General features: G+C 40.6%; 1 protein-coding gene across 1 annotated transcript in view; it reads left to right on the top strand.

Moving 5' to 3' along the window:
• The window catches only part of ZDHHC2 (zDHHC palmitoyltransferase 2), a gene marked incomplete at its 3' end in the record, with an annotated part of 30,798 nt that extends 27,180 nt beyond the window's left edge, over positions 1–3,618 (top strand). Inside the window, exons 9-12 of the mRNA XM_081999026.1 lie at positions 1,508–1,634; positions 1,813–1,905; positions 3,015–3,124; positions 3,578–3,618. Of these exons, the coding sequence (XP_081855152.1) occupies positions 1,508–1,634; positions 1,813–1,905; positions 3,015–3,124; positions 3,578–3,618 (371 nt within the window). The remainder of the gene's footprint in view (positions 1–1,507; positions 1,635–1,812; positions 1,906–3,014; positions 3,125–3,577) is intronic.
• Between the last annotated feature and the right edge of the window lie 13,086 nt (positions 3,619–16,704).

Here is a 16,704-nt window from a genome sequence, read left to right as displayed (position 1 = left end):
GACCTGAAGGGATCCACCCGAGAGTACTGAGAGAGCTGGCAGAGGAGCTTTCCAAGCCACTCTCCATCATTTATCAGCAGTCCTGGTTAACAGGGGAGGTCCCAGAAGACTGGAGGCTTGCCAATGTGACGCCCATCTACAAGAAAGGCCGGAAGGAGCATCCTGGGAACAACAGGCCTGTCAGCCTGACCTCCGTACCAGGGAAGATCATGGAGCGGTTCGTCTTGAGAGCGCTCACAGGACATGTGCAGGACAACCAAGGGATCAAGCCCAGCCAGCATGGGTTCATGAAAGGCAGGTCCTGCTTGACCAACCTGATCTCCTTCTATGACCAGGTGACCCGCCTAGTGGATGAGGGAAAGACTGTGGACTTTGTCTACCTGGACTTTAGTAAAGCCTTTGACAGTGTCTCCCACAGCATTCTCCTGGAGAAGCTGGCGGCTCATGGCTTGGATGGGTTTACTCTTCGCTGGGTGAGGAACTGGCTGGATGGACGAGCCCAGAGAGTTGTGGTGAATGGTGTTAAATCCAGCTGGCGGCCAGTCACAAGCGGTGTTCCCCAGGGCTCGGTTCTGGGGCCGGTCTTGTTCAATATCTTTATTGATGACCTGGATGAGGGGATCGAGTGCTCCCTCAGTAAGTTTGCAGATGACAGCAAGTTGGGTGGGAGTGTTGATCTGCTGGAGGGTAGGAGGGCTTTGCAGAGGGATCTGGACAGGCTGGATTGATGGGCAGAGGTCAACTGTATGAGGTTTAATAAGGCCAATTGCAGGGTCCTGCACTTGCGTCACAACAACCCCATGCAACGCTACAGGCTTGGGGAGGAGTGGCTGGAGAGCTGCCCGGCAGAAAAGGACCTGGGGGTGCTGGTTGGCAGCCGGCTGAACATGAGCTGGCAGTGTGCCCAGGTGGCCAAGAAGGCCAACAGCATCCTGGCCTGTATCAGAAAGAGTGTGGCCAGCAGGAGGAGGGAAGTGATTGTGCCCCTGTACTCGGCACTGGTGAGGCCACACCTTGAATCATGTGTTCAGTTTTGGGCCCCTCACTACAAGAAGGATGCTGAGGTGCTGGAGCGTGTCCAGAGAAGGGCAACGAAGCTGGTGAGGGGTCTGGAGCACAAGTCTTATGAGGAGTGGCTGAGGGAACTGGGGTTGTTCAGTCTGGAGAAGAGGAGGCTGAGGGGAGACCTTATCGCGATCTACAACTATCTGAGAGGGGGTTGTGGCGACAAGGGTGTTGGTCTTTTCTCCCAACTAACTAGTGGATTAATGGTTGGACTTGATGATCTTGAAGGTCCTTTCCAACCTTAGTGATTCTGTGATCCTCGGCACACAGTGACTGCATAGCACCGACTTTGGCTTTCATGAGTGGACTGGCTTTCCCAGTCATTTGGGTGGTACGGCCTTTCCTCTTGGATGATGATATCAGTGTGATTGCCTAACTACCACTGTGAAACTCAAAACGTGCTATCTTGTGAAGAAATCTAATTGATTTTTTTTCTTTTAAGAGGTATTCAGAGCTCCCATTTTTCGTCATAGAACAGACAAGAATGGCTTTAGCTTGGGCTTCAGCAAAAACCTAAGGCAGGTGTTTGGTGATGAGAAGAAATACTGGTTGGTGCCTGTATTTTCAAGGTATGCACAATTTTCAATGCTTCATTTGTTGAAACTGTTCAATAATAAGGATCCACAGGGTTGGGGGGGTTGGTTAGTTTTTTTTAAATAAGATACAGTAATACTTACTTTCGAAAAAACAGTTCTTTGAAGTTTGAGGGGTTTTTTGTATGTATGAGACTAATTCTAAATTTTTCAGTCTAGGGGATGGTTGCTCCTTCCCAACTTGCCTTGTTAATCAGGATCCTGAGCAAGCTTCCACACCTGGTGGTCTTAATTCAACATCCAGAAAGTAATCTGCTTTTTGTTACTCATTTTGAATAGTTGATATTTGACTTTTTTCCTGTGCACATATACATAGAACCATGTACAAGATACTTAAAAGTGGTAAGCAAATGAAGAGTATCCTAGTAATAAATACAAGTCAGATTTCAAACAGCTAAATTGTAATTCAGCCAATCCTCACAATTGTAATTAAATTTATGGAAACAGGTTTGTCTCAGTTCAGTAGCATCCCAGGACCTGAATTTTCCACACCTGCCTAAACAGAATCCGTAGCATTCTGTTCTGCATACATATGAGACAGTTCATTAGGTCTGCCTGTGATACAGCCTTGTGAGGCTTTTGGGGGAGGCCTGCTGCTTCGTATCTGGTGAAAAGATGCTTTGCGTAAGGGAATCCCAGATCTTGGCACTTGTGCTGAAGCACAAGAAGCTGTGTATTAAATGCACGTGTTTTTATTTCTGCTGATAATAGGAGACATTTTCTTAATCCATATCCTTCATGGCCATGACATCTTTAAAGTGTGAAAAGTATGCAGAAGATGTTCCTTAAACTAAATAAATATAATAGATTAGTATTTCATATTTTAACTCTTTAGCGACATTTATGTAACGAAGTGTGTGATAAGTATAGTAGACTTGAATATGTGACTAAGAAATGATAATGGAATTGTATTGACAATCTTTTATTCATAAATACATTACATTTCAGCTATCTGTTTATTCATGTTTTAAATCTTATCCCAGTCCATAGCTTATATTAGGCAAGAGGTTTTGGAGATGTTCTCTCCACTATTTATCATGTCGGGATGGTTATAGTGGGAGTGAATATGATTAGAATGTATTTGGAACTGAAGCACATGTATTAATACATAATATCTGCCAAATTAAAAATCTGAATGTTTCCCTGTTTTGTGCTAGTGAGTTGCTTTTTAGATTGTGCTTGCGTCTGTGACAGCTACGGTGTAATGTATGTAATGATAAAAGTGTAGCGACTCATCAGAAAAGCAGCAAGGTAAGGTAGGGAAAATACTACGCACAACAAACTGTTTGTAATGTGTGGTAAGATGATGAAAAATGACTGCAATTTACTACAATGTTCTTTTTATTGGCATTACAGTGAGAACCACCTGTTTCCTGCAAAGCCGTTGCGTGACTCCCAGAGCCACCTTCTTACAGATACACTGTCTTGGTCAGAAACAAGTGGAAAGGCTGAAAAGGACAAAGTTGGTCAGTAATTCATTCATGCTGCAATGATTCATTTTGTAGTAAACTAGTTCTGGAGGATATAGAGCAAAAATTACCAAGGTTTACTTGGTTTTTGTGTGCATGAAGGAGCATTCATGAAGCTTATTTTAAATGCGTGTTTGTAGGAGGTTCCATGTATCTAATTGCAAAGGGCGCAGCAGCTCAATCTGACCAAGAGATACTGAGAACACTAACACTAGTAGGTGCTAATTATCTTTTCAGCTGAGCCTGATAATACTTTTGGGAACAGAGTTGCTTATATCAGAATGTGATACCTTGTTGCAACTAGTGAAAAGCCATGTAATGGACACAGGACAGGAATAGACTTGGTAATAGTGGAATGACGTTAAGGTGATTGATAATTAAAGGCTGTATTATTTGCTGAAAGAGGCATGAAACCTTTTCCCATGGAAATACAGTTTTTTGTCTTTAAAGGTATGAGCAATCCTGCATTAACCATGGAAAATGAAACCTAGTTTCCCATAAAAGAAACATCTGAACATATAAGGAAAGGTATGTTAATATTCTGTGTACTTAATATGCTATTCTGTGATTCCTTACAACTTGAAGAATCACAAAAGAAAATTACTAAAGCAATTCCTATCTGTTTTCTTTAATGTTTTTTTTACTATGAGGTAGTAGCACGTGAATTCATAGTTTTAAACTAAACCCCTGATTTCTTGATGAGTCATGTTTGCAAAATATTAACCTTTATACCCATTGCTTTTAGGTAGTATTCAAAAATATTACTATTATTATTCCCTTTCTTGAGAAAGAGAATGAAATTGTGATCTGCTGTCCAGCAGATCTTTGTAAAACTATGTTTGAAAATGAAGTTAGTTCTTAACACTGAATGCAAAGCTTGGTCTATTAAAGCAGGTAAAGGTCTATCAGATAATGAAAAAAAATATGTAAAACTATTAGCAGCTTGTTCTTCTATGCCAGGTACTGAGCATCTTGTTCAGTGATTTTAAAAGTGCTGCCTACTGAAGACAAAAGGTGTCCATATGACTTCCTGAGCATTGTCACCTATTGTCAAAAACAGCTCAGATTTTTTTCATTTATTTCTTGCATTGATATCTTGCAATATGGACTTCTCAATGCAGGTTTGAGAAGCAGCTAGTAAATTCTATTATATACATATGAGGAGGACACCTTAATAATAATTGGGTTGGAGGAATGAACATAACTGATATAGAATCTTCAGGTTGGAAGGGACCTTTTAAGGTTGTCTAGTCCAATCCCCCAGCAATGTGCAGGGACATCTCTCGTATGAGGAAAGACTGAGAGACCTGAGACTGTTTAGTCTGGAGAAGAGAAGGCTGAGAGAGGACCTTATCAATGCCTATAAATATCTGAAGGGTGGCTGTCAGGAGGATGGAGCCAGTCTCTTTTCAGTAGTGCCCAGTGGTAGGATGAAGGGCAATGGGCACAAACTGCAGCACAGGAAGTTCCACCTCAACAGGAGGGAAAACTTCCTTACTGTGAGAGTGACGGAGCACTGGCACAGGCTGCCCAGAGAGGCTGTGGAGTCTCCTTCTCTGGAGACCTTCAAAACCCGACTGGACACGTTCCTGCGCAACCTGCCCTGGGTGATCCTGCCTTGGCAGGCGGGGTTGGACCAGATGATCTTCAGAGGTCCCTTCCAACCCCTACCATTCTGTGATTCTGTGATCTTCAACTAGATCAGGTTGCTCAGAGCCCCGTCCAACCTGACCTTGGATGTTTCCAGGGATGGGGCACCTACCACCTCTCTGGGCAACCTCTGCCAATGTTTTACCACCCTCATTGGGAAAAATTTCTTCCTTTATATCTAGGCTAAATCTGCCCCCTTTTAATTTAAAACCATTACCCCTTGTCCTATCGCTACAGGCCCTGCTAAAAAGTCTGTCCCCATCTTTCTAGTAGGCCCCCTTTAAGTACTGGATCACCATATTCACTTTAGTATTTGAAGATTTCTAACCCCACAAAAGCTTACGGAAATCAACTATTTCATATTTAAAGCTGGATAAAAAATTTGACTCCAACCCTAAGAATTTCAGCATACCAAATAATTTACTATTGTCAACAACATTGGAGGAGTCATTCCAGCGAGGTCATTTCCATCTCTGCTCTTGGAAGCACCCTTTCAGTCATCCTGAAAAAGTATTTCAAGTGGATGTCCTTCATTTGTGTGTGTCGTGACTTCTGGACATGTGGTCATGGCCATCCTTGGTCACTCCTGGAGGAAGTGGAAGGCATGGAAAGCCATCAGAGAACTGCAGTGATTCTTACTAGGCCCATCAAGCATGGTATTGCACTGTCAAGGCAGATTATAAAAGTGCTAGGTGTGCAAATACAACAGGTAGCCTGTAGCTTGTACCAAAAAGATCCCAGAAGCTCAGTTGGATTCATCAGAGAAACTAGAAGATTCTTGACCATTACATTCTGGTTTTGTGTTAAGTTGTGAATGAAGACACAGATGGTTCCAGATATAGGTACATCTACAGATTTGGTGATGGTGTGAAGTGTTAGTGTTGAAAATGTGGGTGTCAAATGAAAGGAGTTAGAGAGGAGTGAATGAAACTCAGCTGGTAGCTGCAATTTTGACTACTCTATGTAGGTTTTTTTTTAATAGAATCTAAAAATCTCATTTCTGTCCCATCATTAAAAATGTAAAGTGACATGCTTCTGCCCTGTTTAATCCATCAGTTGTTTCAACAAAACAATAGCTTCAGGAAAAGAATAAATTATTCAACTTCAGTTAATGTCTTACATGTCATCACTACTCAAGAGTAAAATATTGGAGACAGGCTTTAAAGAAACAGATTTCTGGATGTTACAGAAATCTCATTAATTGCAACTAGTTTTGTCACGTTGGAGGTCTACTTTCAAAAGTCCTAATACTTTATTTACTGAAGTAATAATGTTTAAACTCTAATCTTTCTTTCAACAGCATGTACATTTTATTGGAACTTGGTCATTCAGATTATTCTGAATGTCAAACACAGTCTGTGATTGTTCTCAAGATGCTGAAAGTGTTCTTTTCAAGCTGTTTAGCTTGATAAACATCTCATGCTCTTTTTTGGTTGGGTTTTTTTCTTTTACAATTAGATTTGTGTTTACAGTCAGATTACCCCACCCCCTGGGTTTTGGGAGGTTTGGTTGTTTGTTTGAGGGGTTTTTGTTTCTTCTTTTTGTGAGCATCCATTTTGAGGTGCAGCTTTTTAAAGAGGGACCACCTTCAGAGGAGGTTATGTTCCAAAGAGTAAGTGTAAAGCTACATGAAGAGGCTCCTGGAAGTCAGTTTTGCCTCAGACCAATGCATGCACATCTTTAAAGGGCAGTAGCTAAGGACTGGTAATATTTCTGGCATGAATATAAGTGCAAGTTTGATTATACCCTTAGCTCTGTCTGAGATATTTCTATGTGCATAACTTCTCTAAGAGAGTTTCTAGAGGTGTAACAAAAAAGCTAATTACTCTGTGTGTATGTGTGTATGTTGTGTATATATGTATGGCTGACATAGAGTTGCTAGAATAAGAGCCCATATATAAAAACATTTTTACATATTCTTCTTTTTTTAGCGATTTTGCATTTAACTTCATTACTTTATTGTCAGTATTTGAGTTTATTTGTTCCTAGGGAGTGAATACAATACTTTATTAAAGATGCTGAAGTCACAATAACAAAACCAACTAATTTCATCCTTGACATGAAAAATACAGCCCACAGCCCCTGCCAGGGTGTTAGTAATTTGAACTTCTGTCCCAACTAAGGATATGTTCAATATCCAGTAATCCTTTATAGTTAATCAGAGGACTAATTACTGAGCATGCCAGATGTGGCACTAATGTAACAGAGAATTTTTTTAATGAAGCTGGTACCTGGAAGTACTGTAAAAATAGCTCTCTTCGTTTTATAAACAGTGGCTTGCTATGTAGTCAGTTTTTAATCACTGTCATCCTGAAGTGGATTAATAATGTAACTATGAACAGTCTTACTGTATTCCTCTTCAGTGGGGAATTTTCATTCAGCTGTTGTTCACTTTCTACTTTGAAAAGGTGAAACCTGTTGCAATAGCTTAATTTTTAAGTATTCTTCAATTCTAATGTATTTTGTGATTAATGTTCTGTTCCAGTTCACCAAAAAGCTGTCATTGGAAGGAGGATGCATTCTTCCAAATATCAGCCCTGTTGGCCAGCTGCTCCTGTGTGGATGTGCTCAGAAAACAGACTGACAGATGATTAGCTGTCTCCATGTCACTGCTTGAAACATGAAACTAAACATACTACTTCTGAACCATATAAAGAATGTTTCAACTTAAAATTACTGTTTTTGAACAGTGAGGGATGATTCTGAGTATTAGGAAATGAAAAAAAAAGGTCTGAATTTACTATTGTAAAAATTCAATGGCCGGTTTTACTTCAATATTCAGCACGAGAAAAATGTGACCTATTTACGTATCAGTCCGTGTTCTTGCCTTGGTTTTGAAAATTCACCTGTTGATTCAAATTGCTATTAATAGCTGACTTTCCAATGCAATTGTTGCACTACTGGCTTTATGAATTGGGAAAACAGGCAGTGTTGATTAGGAATAGGTTTAGTGGCTTGGTGGACTGTATTTTCTTTTGAGTGCTTAAGAAATTTTCGAAGATAAGGAGACTCGAGCAAAGTGACTATTTTTGGAACACATTATTGCAAAAGCTCCATTTTCCCTCAGCTCTGCACTACCAATAGTTTGAAAAGTTGCAGAGGGGGGAAAAAAATCTTTGTTACATTGAATGCTACAGTGGGTCACTGATAAGTAGAGTGATAAAAAGCCAGCATTCAGATGAGTAACACATAAATGAAGCTGGCCAGCTGGGGATTTTGATGGGAGCTACACAGGACAGTGCTATGAAATGGGGATTCTGTTGTCCCATTTGGACCTGTTAACCCCTCAGGAAACAAATGTTAGTACTTAACTTTGATCCAAAAGGCTTTTTACCAACCTGTATTCCTGAGGGCTGGTGTCTTTTTCAAAATCCTAGTTTTTTGGAATTAATCAGTAGTTGTCTCAGATTTCTTTTTTCACTTGTTCTTTAAGACACTACCTTTCTTACTGCATAACTTAACAAATATTATGTACAATCAAGGAGATGTACTGTTCTAACCTGTGATATTTGCAGGACAACAGATGTTTGATTGCAATACCACAAAGCCAAGCTGCTGCACATAGGAAACCCCCTTCAGTTAAGTTAGGAGCTAGCAGCTTTCTTGGGATCAGAGTTTACCAGCCAGGATATAAAAGATGCATTATCAACTTTAAGGTCAAGGAAGTTTCAGCAACGCAAATCTAATTGTCTTGTGCCTTTTCTATACACTACATTTATGGTATCAGTGTTTACATTTAAATGCAAATTGTTGTTATGAAAACAACTTTAGGAGGAACTTAGTTATGCTTTCTAGATGGCTAGATAAAAAGACTAGTCAAAAAAAGTTAAAACCTCTCAGACTAAAGCTTAGTTGAAACAGAAAGTACTTGTGTTACCAAACCTGAGTCACTTAGCAGGTTGGTTCACAGTGTAAAGATGCCAGTTGTTTGTTTAGAAAACTGGCAGCAGGACTGAGTGACAGATTTCTAAAAGCAAAAATCTTACTAACTCTTCCACAGGCAGGTAGCTTTAAAATTTGTCTTTCCTGGGTTTACAACTTAAGTGATAGAAGTTGGAGCACAAATGTGGCTTTGAGTGAGGAAAATTGCATTTATTTTACTACTACTTTTTTTTTCATCTCAATATTTTACCAGTCTGTTTCTTACCAGAAGTGCCAGAGTATGGATCCCTTGATGTAGAACACCTTTTTTTAAACTAGCATGAACGTAGCATACAGTTTACATGATGCCTGCAGACATCTAGCAACCAAAAGTTTTTCACAGCTATTTATTCTGTGTTGTTCTGTCAGCTTACCTCATGTTGGTGTTTGTTCAAAGGCTAACTTGTCAAGGGATAAGGGGGAGAGGGAAAATATATTTTTAACCACTGCAAGTTCTCTATCTGTATAGTTGTGTTTTTTATGCAGTTAGTCACAGGGTGGTTTGTCATGGAGCAAGGATTTGAAAAATACCAAGTAAAAAGTTGAAATTGAGCTTTAGTGTTACTTGCTGCATATTTTTACATAAAGACAAAGTACAGATTTCTTCCCCAGCAAAACCCACAACAGAAATAGAGCTCTCTTAATACAAATGTCAGCATCCGTGACAGCATCCAGGACTCTCAGAGCTCTCAGTAAGGCTGGTGATCAATGCAGAGAAAGGACAGGGATATGGGATGGAGAAATGCCTGGCTTCTCCATGTCTCTCAAGTCACACTTAGAAAGCACAATAGCCCTAAACAATCTGCAGCTTTGATGTAGCCAGAGTAGCAGAAAACTGATGGAGGCATGGGAAACACATGCTGATGAAGGGAGGAGAAGGAGAAATGATGGTAGCCCAGAGGTAAATGTTCAGCAGATCTGAGCCAGAGGCTGTAGCCACAGCTGCTCTCAGGATGGGTATGAGCTGTGTCTCTGTGAAGAGCACTGTCAGCAGGTTGTTGAAGGTTCCTGTCAGTTCTCACTGCATAGAGTATGGACAAAAGTGAGCTGATCATGCTCCAAAGTATAATTTCTGACATGACTATATTCTTGCCTTTAAGCTCTCTAATACTTTATATAGTGAAGTGAAAATTGCCTTTTTGACATATTGTCATTGAGCATCAATGCTGTTACAGTACATGCAGGAGAATATGTGAAGAGGTAAGGGGAGCAAGGATGCAATATTGTTTGTCTGGTTGTACTGATTCTCCTGTTCTTTATATTCTTGCTAGGCACTTTACTACAGCCTTTTGTGTAATTTCTGTATTTTTTTTAAAGACTGCTTTTTACCTACTGTACAGTTACTAATATACTTTTTTGCTAAAAAGAAAATAATAGCCCTGATATTTGTCTAGTGGTGTGACTGAATTTCAGGCTTCACTGGAAATTGAACGAGTTCTACAGACTCCTCAGGTGAGCCTGAGACCCTAATAACAACAGTTAAATTTATTTTGTATATATGTAAACAGTCATATGAATCATAGCTCCCCATATGCATAAGAAGCTTCCTTAATTTGTAGGTTAAGGCAAATCCAATACGTGTCTGCATCAGAAGTGGTCCACACGTTCTATGTCAGTTGATGTACTGGTGGCGGAGTGCTCAAAGTCTTCACAGAGAACTATTTTTGTGCAGAAAATGGAACACCTACATGTTGGTGAGCTCCTCCCACTGAGCAATTAAACACAGCTACTGTTATGCACTTTAATTCTTTAACTTGAAGGAAAAAACACTGTCCAGTTTAAGTTGCAGATTGAAAGCTCTTTAGTGGCCTACAACTGTGGGCAGGTAATTAATGAAACACTGCTAATTATTTTTAACTGTTTGTGTATGTAAAATCAGGGTCTTCAAGCAAGACTTCAGAAAGGTTGCAGGAAGCAAGTTTGTTTTAGTGCATGGTATGCTGTAGCTGTTGTTAGTCATTATTTGGACAGAGTTCTTGCACTGATTCAGTTGACTGATGTGCTGGTGGGCAGTATTGCTACATAAATTTAGTGTATAACTTTGCCACTTGTTAATGTATTGCTCAAATAAATGCTTCATGTTCTGCAAGCCATGTACAGAGTAGTCACTGACACACTACCTTCAGTTTTCCTGACAGCGTACCTGAACAGCAGCTCATCTCTACTATGGCTTCATTAACACCACAGATGCTGTACCCATCCCACCCCTCACCAGCAATCTTTTGTTTTTATAGGTAAGTTTTCCCTCCCCAGGTTAGCTGCTAGAGCCCTAGCACCTCACAAAGCACCTACACTGTGAAACAGGTCAGGAGGGAACCAAATCCTTTTTGGTCTTTCATGGGTGAAACAATCCCTGTATTCATGCTGGCAGAGCAAACACCCCCTTCACTCCTTTGGATACTGTTGAAGGTCAAAGAGGTGGAATTTCATCCTAAAAAAGAGGGGGTTCTTAAACGTACCTGGCTTCATAGAACTAAAGAGGTGCAAGGAAGGGAAGTATGTTACTTACCAGGGTTGTCACCCACACCAGCTTTGCTTCATGAGGGTTCTCCAGATTCTTCCCATCTGCCCGACTTTCCACTCTTTGCACTTTGCTAACGGTCTCCCCTAGGAAAGTGTTGGATCCGCCTCTGCTGCAGAGGAATGAGACTGTCTATGCAGGGGCCTCTAAAAACGCAGGAACAGTTATGTAAAGATGAAAACAGCTTTCACCTGTTCCAGTTCAGACATAACCCACAGTATATGCTCTGAGCTTTTCCCATCTTTTATTTAAAACCCTTCCATAAAAATTTGTATTGAACCATACACAAACATTCTCATCCAAAACAAGATTTAAAAAAGAACATGCTGCTATGCTCTGTGGGTGGTGGGGTATCTTTATTGCCACTGCACTTGCAGCTATCACTTGTTCACCAGTGACCTGGTAAGAGGACAGGAAAAGCAGCAGCCTTCTGGGGTGAAATTTTGAGCAAGTGGCATCTGACATAACCTAAGGCAAGCCTCACCTACTTTCCCTCCACAGTTTTTCAGTTGTTTCCTTTTTAAATTTTTTTTACAGTCGTTCTTTTATGGCAGGGAAGGGGAAGAGACGGGGAAGTCCAGATTGGAGAGTCTTTCATTTGAAATGTACAATCAATATCTACATCCTCTTTATCTCTCTCACTCCCAAACTTTATTCTAGATGGAGAATTCCTTCACTTCTCCAAGTTTTCCTAATGGCACCCATCCCTGAAATACAGTAACTCAGATCCTGAAATCTGGCTGTGTAGTTTCCAGTATTTGGGGCAATGATTACATGCTTCATCCTAGATCACTCTAATCTTCTCAAGCAGATGGGCCCAACAGTTTTGATTGCAGCAGTTGGAAGAGCATGCTGTAAGCCATATCCCCTTTCCCACCTCCTGCATGCTCACAGTTTACCTGACTGGCATAACTGGAACAGACCCAACACTTCCTGACAGTCATCGTTTTATGAAGCAGTTTTCCTTTTTTTCTTCTGAAAATAGAGTAATTCTCATTTCACATAAGAAGGAGCCCCAGTTAAAGACAAAGTACAAGATACACAAATTGTGTTACAGCCTGACCAACAGGAACCTATTTCCAGTTATTTCCTCTATCATATCGGAGATTAAACCAGCCAGTAGTTCAAACAGATGCAACAGAAAATCAGTAGCTTAGTGGTGACAGAAGCACACTAGCAATAAACTTTCATATAAAACACTACCATAGATACTACAGATAGACTCCAGAGCATGCAGAGGGACAAGAACAAAGGAGAAGGGGGAGCTTGCAAAGCTCAGCTATTATATGATGAAAGGTAAATAAAAGATACTGCCAACTACAACCATAGCTCTGCTTTGCTACCCTGTAAGAGATAAAGCATGTTCTCTGTAGTGCAGCTCAAAAAGTTCAGCTGTTGCCAATTTCTACCTGATGCACAGAGAAGGGAAAGCTTCCCCTCTCCTCCCTTCATCTATTTTCCTCACATCATCCAATGCAGTTAGTTGAGGCAGTATCTCATGAGCACAGGGAAGAGCACACACAGGCAAGACAATGCTCCCACTTTAGCAGAGACAGAAAAAAAATCTCATCTGTGCTGGCAGAAAAAGGACAAGATGAATCTCTGCAGAAATCAGATCTTCACAGTTGGCATCAATGAGCACATTTCATTCCCAACCCAAGACTGCTAAAATAACACAGAAGAATCCTCCACATTTCTCTACCATACCTAGTCAGGCAAGAGGGAAGAAAACACCAAAACAATCTCTCCTGTAAACCAACCAAGGTACACTAAAGTTCAGAAATACCAGAAAAAGAACTTCAGTGTGAATGGGAAAGTACGCTAAGACAACCTATGTGTTTTACTCTACATAAAACAATTGGGTTTTATTATTTTGTTCAAACTCTACAAACAATGTGTGGTAGTCAAACAAATACTGGAGGCTTTTGGCTTTCTTTGCCATCACTGACTTGGTGGTGTTACATAAAAATCTCACGAAGCTCAGAAAAGAATGCAGGAAGTGACCACAGCTGTCAAAGAATGTGACCTGATCTCAACACCAAGGAGACCAGAGGTATCCTTTGCTGTAGATAACCAACTGTGTTAGGCGAGTCTGTCAGCTAGTTATGTAGATGGCTTTCCCTAAATTAATCAATAGAATTCTTTTCCTGAGCCAGCCACACCAACATGGGGAAGTGTGTATATGGCTCAGCCCAACAGTATGAAAACTGACCACCCAGCAAAACCCAGCAAAATCAACTTTGATGAGAGCAACGGGCTTGAGCTGGCTTCAACCCATGTAGGTGCTCCTTCCTGGTGACTGGGGTCACCCAGCACCATGACGGTGAGCATGCTATAGACATCAGTAAAGGGAATGATATTCGTATTGTGATTCAGCTGTACATACAATTGCTATAATGTGTTTCTGTTGCGTTTTCTGTATCTGGCTTTATCACTTCTCTAAATCAAAATCCCACATAACATCAAATACCTTCAAATAAGTAAGTTCGGTACTCAAGCATTAAGCCCTCCTCATGTGGAATATCTAGAAGAATCTGGTCAAAGCATATCAGACTAGCACTTTGCCAGCTGATTTGCTTAGAAAAATAGGTGAAGGGCTAACTAACTGCAAAAGGATTACACAAAAGAGTTTTACAGAGCTGAACAAGTACTACCACTTAAGAACATTCAGCCAACACAATTAAATGCAAGATTTCTTAATACTTGTAAGGTAGGAAATTTTACTTGCAACTATGAAATGAAAATACTACAAAATTGTACATCTGTCATGTTGGTTTCTATGACAAGGACACCTCAAAAGACAGGTTTGATTCTGTAACTTTTGTTCTGAAGTATACCCTGTTACTTCAAGTAGCGTTTAAGGTTACTAACCCAGCAAGAAAATTAATACCATCAGTGCTGTGTAATTAACAGAAACACAACTTGTAACCCAGCAGAAGTAACTCTCAACTGGATTTATGTACAGCTGAACATACTTGCTATCAACCAGCTTCTCCCACTGTGACTAATCATCTTCTTAAGACGCTACTCCAACCCATTGTTTGCTCTCTGCATTGTTTAGGCTCCCACATTTCAAGCAATACTAGTGAAATTATCTTTGATACAGTAATTTTAAACTAAAGAAAACCAGATGAACAATAACCGGTTCCAAGGCACACTGTCTCCTTTTGCTTCAAGAGTTTAACATGCCCCATTACCTGAAAGTGGAATCAACCACACCTCTGTTCTTCCAGCAAAGCACAACATTGCAAGAGCAAAAGCCTACATGAGGGGGGAAAGCATGGACCTTACACAAAACAGGCTGTCTGCACGCGTTATTTCTGCTAGTCCATGCTATACAACATGAAGTAACCACTCTTCACTGCATGAATTATCCTCTGGGTGACCAATAAGCATATGTACCTTCTGGGTGGAAAACACCCATACTCACGCCTCATCTATTTCAGACAAAAGAATCCAGTGCAGTCTACAGAAGTCTGCTCCAATATCACAGAAGAGTTAGCATTGGAAGGGACCTGTGGTGATCACCTAGTCCAGTATACCTGCTCAAAAGAGGGCAAAATACAGCAAGCTGGTCAGACATTATTTCCCCTTCATAAATCTAAGCTGACTACTACCAATCACTTTCTTACCTACTCTGTTTGGAAACGGTTTCTACGATTATCTTCTCCATCACGTTTCCAGGCACCAAGGTAAGGCTGACCAGCCTGCAGTTCCCTGCATCCTCCTTGCCCTTCTTTAAGGCAGGAGTGACATCTGTTCTCTTCCATTCCTCAGGAAGCTACCCTTACCACCTTGACCTTTTAAAGATAAGGAGAAGAGCCGCACAATGACATCAGTCAGCTCCCTCAGCACTTGTGGGTGCATCCCTATCAGGTCATCTGAACTTCTTTATGTCCAATTTGTTTAAATGTTCCTAGGCTGATCCTCCTCCGTCAAGGAAAAGCCTTCCTCATTCCAGACTTTCCTAGGCATCTCAGAAACCTGTGATTCCCGAAGGCAAGTCTTACAAGTAAAAAACAAAGCAAAGGCTGCATTGAGTACCTTGGCCTTTTCCATGTGCTTTGTCAAGTAGGTCTCCTGCCTCCATTCAGCAGTCAGAGGGCACTCATTCATTTTCTCTCTCTCTCTACTCCTGATGTCCTTGTAGAAGCTTTTCTTGTCCTTCACCAGATTCAACTCCAGATAGACTAGGCTTCCTTAATCCACACGCTTAAGACAGTGTCACCTGTCCCTCCTTCTGTCTTTCATACACTTCCTTTCTATGTTTGAGTTTAGTCAGAAGCTCCTTGCTCAGTGCTGACTTCCTGATACTTTCGCTTCATTTCCTGTGTGAAGGGATGAACTATTCTTGGAGTAACCAGTCAGATATGATTATAGCAAGTTCTTGGATGTCTGAGGTTACAGGTCATCCCCAAATTCATATGGGAAAAAGCCTCAAATACTCCGAATATATTCCAGACCTATTTTCTTCCATCCCAAAGATCCTTCTTGCCTAGTTTCAATGAGCATGGGGATTAAATGCTTAAAGTAAAAAAAAAAAAAAAAAAAAAAAGAAAGAAAGAAAGAGAAAGAGAAGTGACAGAACATCATGTTCCTGGAACACTCGTATTTTTGGCTTTTGGAGTCAGACAAGTGAATTAAAAAAAGAAAGATCAAATATAACAGTTTTTGATATTGCATTTCTGATGACAAACCTACTCAAACAACAATATATTTTAAATGGCTTGGGAAGAGCAGAGGCCTGGAAGGAGAACTCTTGTCACTGAACAAAAAGGTGCATGTCTAGACAGCTGGAACTGTGCCTGCACACTTATTTTTGCAAAAGCAATTAAAGATGTCCACTTTGGAAACACATTCAGATTTCAGGCTCTGCAGTTTACAAGTAATGTTCCTACACATAAGAAGAAATTACTATTTTCATAATCTCTACAATTCACCACTTAAATCACTCCTTAATGGAAACTCAATCTAATTTTGCCATGGAAACTGAATGATGCACAGACAACTCTCCAGCTGTTAATCAACTCAACAGATCACATTGATCAGACCAAGAGTTTTCACACAGAATAAAGCATAATCTTAGTTTCATGCCGATGAGTGGCTTTTGTGAAAAGCTTTTCTTACAGGAAGAAAACTGAAGAGTAGAATTGCTTAAAATCAGATGCCCCATGAGAATTTTAGACTAGGGCTTAGGCAAACTCAGCCTGGTGCTGCAGACTGTGTGCTCATTAGCAGCTGGGACACGAAGCGCACACCTATTATGCATCTTTGGGTTTAGCTTCTTCCAAAAGGAGTCCAAGCTCTGACAGGAAGCAAAGCACAGCACAGCATATGGGATGCTCAGCAGTCACTTCAAAGCGCATCCCAATTGGAACTAAAACTTCTACTGTAGGCACACATTTAGAAGCCTCTAAAAACTTGCTTTGATCCACAGCTAAAAAGTTACTTCAAAACAAAAACCCATCAAAGTTCTTCCAAGAGT

This window comes from Phaethon aethereus, assembly GCF_964289735.1.
Source record: "Phaethon aethereus genome assembly, chromosome: 4".
Taxonomy (NCBI): Eukaryota; Metazoa; Chordata; class Aves; order Phaethontiformes; family Phaethontidae; genus Phaethon; species Phaethon aethereus.
The sequence above is the reverse complement of the archived record's forward strand: the minus strand, read 5'-3'. Positions and strand labels throughout refer to the sequence as shown.